Below are 8,069 nucleotides of genomic sequence, written 5' to 3' on the forward strand. Positions count from 1 at the left end.
ACGAATCTCGTGCACCGGGCCTCTAGTGCACACATAAAATAAAGCCACAGCCGTTGTCTCCTTGGTCCTCTTAGCAGCTCCATGCGGAAGGTAAGATGAAAAAGGATGGACAGGCAGGCAGAGAGATTCAGTGCCAATCCTGCATTCAAACCCTGATGCCGTCACATGCCAGCTGTGAGACCCTGTGCGGTCCTGCTCAGTGCTGCTGGGCCCTTCGGAGCCTTGCTTTCTCCTGTGGAACATGGGCTGATGGCAGCTGTCCTACTGAGTGGTGGGAACATTGATGGTCATGCATTCGTCTGTTCAGTAAATATTTACTAAGTGCCTTGTACCTTCCAGGCGCCGTTCTAAGAGTTTGAAATATGTTCCAGCACAAAACAGTGGCCCCTGCCTTGTGGAGTTAACATTATACAAGAGTAGGCAGATAATAAGTAACAAACATTTTAATAAATGCATAAACACTCCAGAGTGGGGATTAACAGATTTTCTGTAAATGACCAGATAGGAAATATTTTAGGCTTCGTGGTCCATACGGGTCCACTTTTACTTAACTCTGTCTTGGAAGTGTGGTGACAGCAGCTGTGGGCAGCAGGCATGGGGGCGAGGTGCCCTCTGAGAACAGGGAATGGGTGGGGCTTGCTGACACCATCTGGAAGGTGCTGTGTCTCAGGGCACATCCTTTCCCATTACTGCCTTCCCCTATGGGACTGTGCTGCACATAGCGGGAGGCTGATGGGACGAAGATGGGGAGATGGTATGTCGGGGGCTTTAAGGACCAGAGGTGAAGACTGCTTTCTGGGTGAGTCTGAACTAGTCGGCTTAGTGCTGACGTTGAGCCAGAACTTCCTTTATCCTTGTGTCCCCTTAAACCTTTTCTTCTTCTTTCTCCTCTTCACTACCTGAGCCTGACCGCGGCCCCTCTGTGTCCCTGATCCCCTGTCTCTTAAAGGGATGTGGACTCCTTCCCCGTGATCCAACCCCGAGGAATCAGGGGCCTGTCGCTCACAGTCAGATGCCCAAAGACCAAGCAGAAGTTTCCCGGCGGCTTCTCCTCCTTCTCAGACTTGCCAGAGCGCCTTGTTTAAGGCTACAGTGTCGCTAACCCTCATGGGGAAACTGGAATAGATGGAGAATCTGTGGTTTGCAGCCTTCTTGTCAGGAAAGTGATAGTGGCCTTGATTTTCCTTGCGGGGTTTCAGCCTGGACTCGTAGACATGTCTGCTGGGAGGCTGCTGCACGGCCTTTATGTGAGTCCGCGGAAAGGGCCCACGCTAGGTGGGGGCGTGGGTTGGCCAGGAAGCAGTGTTTGTGCAGAGAAAAGCTGTCCCTTCCTCTGCACGGTGCAGTCCTAGACTGTGAAGCAGGGCCTCGCGAGCAGATCACTTTGTGTAGTGCCCAGCCTGGTGTGCAAGGCGGGCCTGGGTCCTGCCTGCCACCCATATTTAATAGCGGGAGGTCACCTTCTCTGGGTACCTTGCCCTCTCACTTCCAAGTCCGAAGAGCTCTCCGGGACTCTCAGATCCGTGGGTGCTCACCTGGGTCCACTGTTGGGCTGATCCCCACGGCCTGAGCCTACATTTTCTGTTGGGAGTTGGAATAGACTCTCAAGCAACCCTGGAAAGTCTAACACTATGCAAGGCATCGCCTGGCACCTCCCAGAGAGCTGTCTTCCTGCTCGTGTCCAAACTTTGTAAGAGTCCCCCCTCTTTATCCTGTTAAAAATAAACACCGTTTTCTTCGCTCCCTTCAGATGCTGATTGTGCCCCAGAGAACAAGCATTTGTGTTTCCTCCAAAGGGAGATGAATAAACAAACTGTAAACAGCTGTTTCTCCTCTGGTGACAGGATTCAGACAATAGACCCTCTGAGGGTATTAATCAGCTGCCTTTTCCGCGGCAACTTTGCATCACGGGCCACCGAGGAGCCACCCTGCTGGGGTGATGTGGCTGCAACTTCCTGAACAAGCAGGGGGAGTCACTCCACAGAACCCCGTGCAGGCCTGGTGGCAGCTGCCACCTCAGCACAGCCCCGTGTGGGCCCGTGCACTTTCCAAACAGATGTGCGGACAGCTGCTGGGAAGGCTCTCCTTTCCTCACCTGTAACCTCTTGAGGGGCATCCTTGGTTATAAAAGTGGCCTCCAGCAGACTCACTTTATTTATTACTTATTTATTTTTAAATATATTTTTATTGACTTCAGAGAGAGAGAGAGAGAAACATCAAAGATGAAAGAGAACCACTGATGGGCTGCCTCCTTCTGGGGATTGAGCCTGCAACCCAGGCATGTGCCCTGACCTGGAATTGAACCATGACCTTCTGGTTCATAGGTTGACACTGAACCACTGAGCCACACCGGCCGGTCCAGCAGACTCACTTTATACGGTTACCTCTTTCTTTGAAAATGGATGACATTCACTCAAATACTGCTGTCTTCCAGGCACTATGCTAGGTTCTTGGGATAAGTCAGTGACTGGTATTTAATTCGGGAGATAGTTATTGAGCACCTACTATTTACAGACACTGAACTAGGTTCTGGGGACACATCTGTGAGCATTGGAAAATGGATGCCCTCCCTTCATCCATCCAGTCCTTCAGTCCTTATTTCAACACACATTTGCTGAGTACCTACTATGTGCCAGGTACTGTTCTAGGTACTTCAAATTAAATGGTGAACCAGATTGACAAGGTCCCCACCTTCTCTAGCAGAGGAGGGTGGGCCACCAATCATAAATCTATGAATAGGATCAGTTCAGGTAGCACATAGCTCTTACAAAAATGAAGATGTCTGTGATAGAGGGTGACTGCGATGGGGTGAGGCTGGTTTAGCTGGGATGGCCAAGGAAGTCCTCTCACAGGGGTGCCATTCACACTCACACTTGGACATGAGATGGAACCAGCTACGAGAACATCTGGGGGAGTAGCTTCCCAGGCGGAAGGCATAGCAAATGCGGAGACTGGACCAAGTTTGGGGTTCAAAAAAGTGATAAAGGACCCGTGTGCCTGAGCGTATTGAGTGTGGGAAGTGTGGGTGAAATAGGAGGGAGGTGTCAGCGGGGCTAAATTGCATGGAACTTGGAGACCAGGGCAGGGAGTTCAGATTTTATTCAGAGTGTATGGGAAATCATCAGGGAGATTAAAGCCTGGCGGGGGGGGCGGGGGGGGGGGGCTTTAAAAAAAAAATCCCTCTGCTCTAGACATGATGACAAAATGCAGTGTGGTTTTCTAGATTGGATCCTGGACCAGAAAAGGTCATTAGTGGGAAAAGTGGTAAACTCCAAATGGAGCCTGCAATTTAGTGTTTTAGTTAAATCATGTATCACCCATGTCGATTTCTTGGATTTGACACATGGACCGTGGCTACAGGTGGACATTAGGGGAGCTGGGTGAAGGGTACATAGCAACCCTCTGAACTACCTTGGCAACTTTTCTGCAAATCTAACATTATTTCAGAATAAAGAGCATGATTTTCTAAGATCCCTGTGGATATTAGGTATGAGGGGGAGCGCAAAAAGAAGGCAAGAGTGGAGGCAGAGAGATCAGCTAGGTGGCTTTTGAGGTCAACCAGATGAGGGACTGCGGCAGGGCAAGCAGAGTGGTGATTCTGACCTGGGATAGAGGGTTCCTCCTTAGCTGAGTGATGGGTCTGCAGCCAGGAAAACGTCCAGGTCCCAGTGTGAAGGCTGTTGGACAGGAGGAATGCCCCCTTACCGGCCGGAGGGTCAGCTCTTTGTTCTATGCCAACCTTCCACGGATTGGGCCAGGCCCACCACGTTAAGGAGGGCAATTTGCTTTCCTCAGTCTACCAATTCAACTATGAGTCTCCTACAGAAACACCTTCAAAGAGACACCCACAATAATGTTTGACCAAATGTCTGGGCACCGCACAGCCCAGTGGAACGGACATATAAAATTAACCTTCCCAGTAACAAGGGGAGGGCAAAACTTCTGATATTTAAACTCTGGCAGCTTGTTTTTGGGTCATGTGCACAGGGTTCTTGCAGAGAGCTGATCTTATCCTCCTTTTGAGCTGACTCTATCTTTATCCTCAGCCATTATCTGGCACTTACTGTTGCTGTGGATTTCCTTAGGGAAGACTTAATCTTATTCATATCTATTCTTGCTGTTGCTGCTTAGAGTACTTGATTCTTTTTTTTTTTTTTAAGGGAATTGCAAGTGGAGGCAAGTCTTTAAGGAATTCAAGCAAGGGACAAAAAGCCCAAATGCTCTTACAGCCAGGCGGGCAGCGAGGTGTGTTCTCCAGGACAGGTGCAGGGCGGTAAGGAGTGGTGAGGACTGTGGCGAAGGAAGAAGGAATGCTTTGCCTCAAGTGGACAGTGGCTCCTTGGCTCCAGCTGCCTGTGACTGTGAGAAAATCAGGCCCAGGGTTTTCTGCTCTTTCAGGTTTTGAAAGAACCCATACATACATTTGAATTTTGCAGTGTAATCTGTAATACCTATGAACAACGAATTCAAATTTATTTATTTTTCATAACACCCTGTGTGAACCAAAACAAAACATTTCCATGGGCTGGATTTGTTTCATAAAACTCTTTGCAACTGATGATGGATTAAATAATGATGGTGAGACTTATAACAATTTTAACAAAATAGCTATTATTTATTTAATGCTTACTGTGTGCCTGGCACGATTTAAAGACCCTAACTATGTTATATCATTCGGTTGTCAGAATAGAGGTAGGCGCGGTGTTACTCCCATTTCACAGATGAGGTCAGTAAGGTGGTCACCCCGTAAATATCACTAGTAAGTGTTGGAAATTTGGCTTTTCTGAATCAATAACCTTTGCTTTAAATTCCTATGTGACTCTGGCTCCCTTGACCCTAATGTGTGAGATCCACACCCACTGGAGATATCCAGCCTGGGTTATCACAGATCATAGCTGAGAGCCGAGGAGGAGATTACACAAGGAATGCATATTTTATTGGGCAGCCATGTGCCACAGACCATGCTAAGCACGTTCAAACATAAATCCCTCGAACGCTTACATTGATTCAAAGAGCTGGACCTTATTATCCAGATTTTGCAGATGAGGAAGAAAGATTCTGTTTGTTTCCCTGAGCTCACACAGCTAGTGAGGGGCAGAGGTGGGGCTGGACCACAGGCCCATGGTCTCTACAGCTTGTGGTCTTGCTACTCTTCCACATAACTAAGATCTGAGCATGAGCCACAGCTGATACACATAACTAACAGCATCCAGTTACACTGACTATGACCATGTAGGGATATGGATCCTCACTCAGTCATCCTGATACTTACAGTTTATTGCTTACTTGTGTGATAAAATAGTAGACATATAACAGCTCTTAATGTTTTCATGTTGACATTGTTCTCAGGAAAGTTTTTGTTCTCTTTGTGTATTAATTGGTCCAGTAATGGTGTTGTTCATTTCTGTTTTCACAAAATAAGCACAGATTCATGTAATGCCTTGAGATCGGTGACCTAGCTTTGGCTCTGCAATCTCCAAATGTCCTCTCACCTACCTTGGTCTTTACGAAATACAAGAAGTTTACCATCTATACTTTCAGACAGGTGTTTGCCACATCATGGGATATGTATTATTAATAGTATTCAAATCAACTGTAAGGACTGTATGTGGCACTGTATTAATTACCTAATGCTGCATAGCAAATTATACCAAAACTTAGTGTCTTAAAACGACAGACATTTATCATCTCACAGTTTCTGTGGGTCAGAGATCAAGGAGCAGCTTAGCGGAGTGTTCTGATTCAAGGTCTCTCTTGAACCTTTCTTTCTGAAATTTTCTCAGTGAGTATGTATTCGTTGAATCAGAAAAGATGAAAGTTATCAGTTCATTCTGCATTTGAGCTGATGGCCAGAGCTGTGGTCTCATCTGAAGGCTCAACTGGGGAAAACCATTTTTAAGCTCATTTACATGTTCGTTAGCAGGCCGCAGTTCCTCATCGGTTATTTGGACTGAAGCCCTCAGGTCCTTGCTGGCCGTGAGCTGGAGGCCTCTTTTAGCTCCTCACCATAGGGCAGTACCCAGTGTGGCCAGCGGATTCACCCATAGCCAGTGATCCAAGGAAAAGGTCCCATGGGAGAGGGAGAACCTGAATGGAAGCTGCAGTCTACTTATAACATGAAATAGCATCACTTCTTCCATATTCTGTTCATGAGAATTGAGTCATGAAATCCAACTCATCCTCAAGGGGGAGGGATTTGCACAAGAGTGTGAATGGTCCTGTCCAGAATGTCTGCCCTGCCCCCCTCCCCCAAGAGGCAACCAGTAACAGCATCTTTACTGCAAGTGTTGTGGAGGATGGCTTGGCCCTGAAATTTGGCTTTTCTGAATCAAGAAAGAGTGATCTCCTCTTTCTCCTCTCTCTATCTAGATAACTGTTCCTGAAAAGCTGTCAGACTTGTTGGACCTGGTGGTATCTGTCCAGGGCAGTGCTCAAAGGAGATAATTCCTAGTGTTACGCTGTGGACGTGTGTGTGTGTGTGTGTGTGTGTGTGTGCGCGTGCCGGGCAGATGGGGTGACATCGTGCACATACATGGGCTTCACGCGGGACCATTTCCTGGACCAGCCCCAATAAACACTTGGTACAGATAAAGATCCCTTGTCCCCAAATGCCTTCTTGGTTTCAGTGGAGCCAAATATAATTGGAGGCAGAAGATGCTGGGTTTGAAAAGTGCGTTTCTGTGGCCACATGTGGGAGTTCAGCCCAGGGAAATGCCATTAAAGTGGGCGCACATGGGCTTCACGCGGGACCATTTCCTGGACCAGCCCCAATAAACACTTGGTACAGATAAAGATCCCTTGTCCCCAAATGCCTTCTTGGTTTCAGTGGAGCCAAATATAATTGGAGGCAGAAGATGCTGGGTTTGAAAAGTGCGTTTCTGTGGCCACATGTGGGAGTTCAGCCCAGGGAAATGCCATTAAAGTGGGAAGCAGGCAGCTTGTACCCGACATGGGCCCAGATGGTCCCAGACTTCTTGCCTTCCTGTCTGAGATGTCAGGATTTTGGCAAACATGTTTTGAGGGTTTTTTTTCCTTGACATAATCTTCGGTGTTCTTTGCAGCAGAGTGTTGCAAATGTGACCTTGGGACGGAGAGCCCTCCGTCATGTGGTCTGCATTCCTGGCCGGGCTTCACTCAGTTCTCCTCTCTGTTCAGCGGGACCCATGATCTCGGCCTGCCACAAAAGGGCCTTGTGATGGTTAGATGAGATAACGCGGTAGGTCATTTCGCACGGGCCTGACACCCAGGAAGTACACAGAGGGTCAGTATTTTTACTGTTTGTGAGGATCATTATCCGTCATCGCATATGGACGGCGTTCCAGACAGTTCTCTCTGGGAAGCACAAATGTTAGAAAGTGAGTGGAATGTCTTCATTTCCCTTGTGTGACCCAAGCAGTTATATAAAACCCTACTCTGCTATATTACAGACTTAACAAAAATGCTAATTTTACAAAAAGGAAAGCGCCAGCGGAGACTTAAATTGTGTTTCTGAGCCGTTATGTAATTCTTCAGTGCATCTCATTTAATCATAATATATTGAGGCCACATCTTAGCGCCATGGTCATTTGAATAGATTCCTTTCTGGACTCCCTACCTCTAAACCCAGGAAATTCCTCAGGGTAAATTTCTGCTTTCCATTTTTATCGAATGACCTTGTTCCCAGCCCAGAGCTTAAACGCCGAGTGTGATTGCTTTAAATAAGATGGTCAAATTAGATTTAGCAGACACTGACTGAGCCCCTACTGTGTTCCAACCAGCATGTTTAGAGGCTGATGGTGCCAACGGGACGTCAGAGCCACAGCACACTTCCCTGAGGCAGCGTGGCGGCGTGGTTGAGAGTGGGGACTCTACCCAGCTGGCATGGCTCATTGGTACAACTCCGACCTATGAACCAGGAGGTCATGGTTTGATTCCTAGTCAGGGCCGTACCTGGGTTGCGGGCTGGATCTCCAGTGTGGGGCATGGGGAAGGCAGCCGATCAATCATTCTCTCTCATCATTGATGTTTCTACCTCTCCCTTCCTCTCTGAAATCAATAAATATATATATATGTATGTGTGTGTGTGTGTG

The 8,069-nt window shown here is 47.6% G+C and overlaps 1 protein-coding gene across 1 annotated transcript in view; it reads left to right on the top strand.

Moving 5' to 3' along the window:
* The window catches only part of XYLT1 (xylosyltransferase I), a 388,023-nt gene that overhangs the window by 65,771 nt on the left and 314,183 nt on the right, over window positions 1–8,069 (top strand). The window contains exons 3-4 of the mRNA XM_014544395.1: window positions 75–90; window positions 774–799. Coding sequence (XP_014399881.1) covers window positions 75–90; window positions 774–799 — 42 coding nt within the window. The remainder of the gene's footprint in view (window positions 1–74; window positions 91–773; window positions 800–8,069) is intronic.

Source organism: Myotis brandtii, unplaced genomic scaffold (genome assembly GCF_000412655.1).
Source record: "Myotis brandtii unplaced genomic scaffold, ASM41265v1 scaffold363, whole genome shotgun sequence".
Classification (NCBI taxonomy): Eukaryota; Metazoa; Chordata; class Mammalia; order Chiroptera; family Vespertilionidae; genus Myotis; species Myotis brandtii.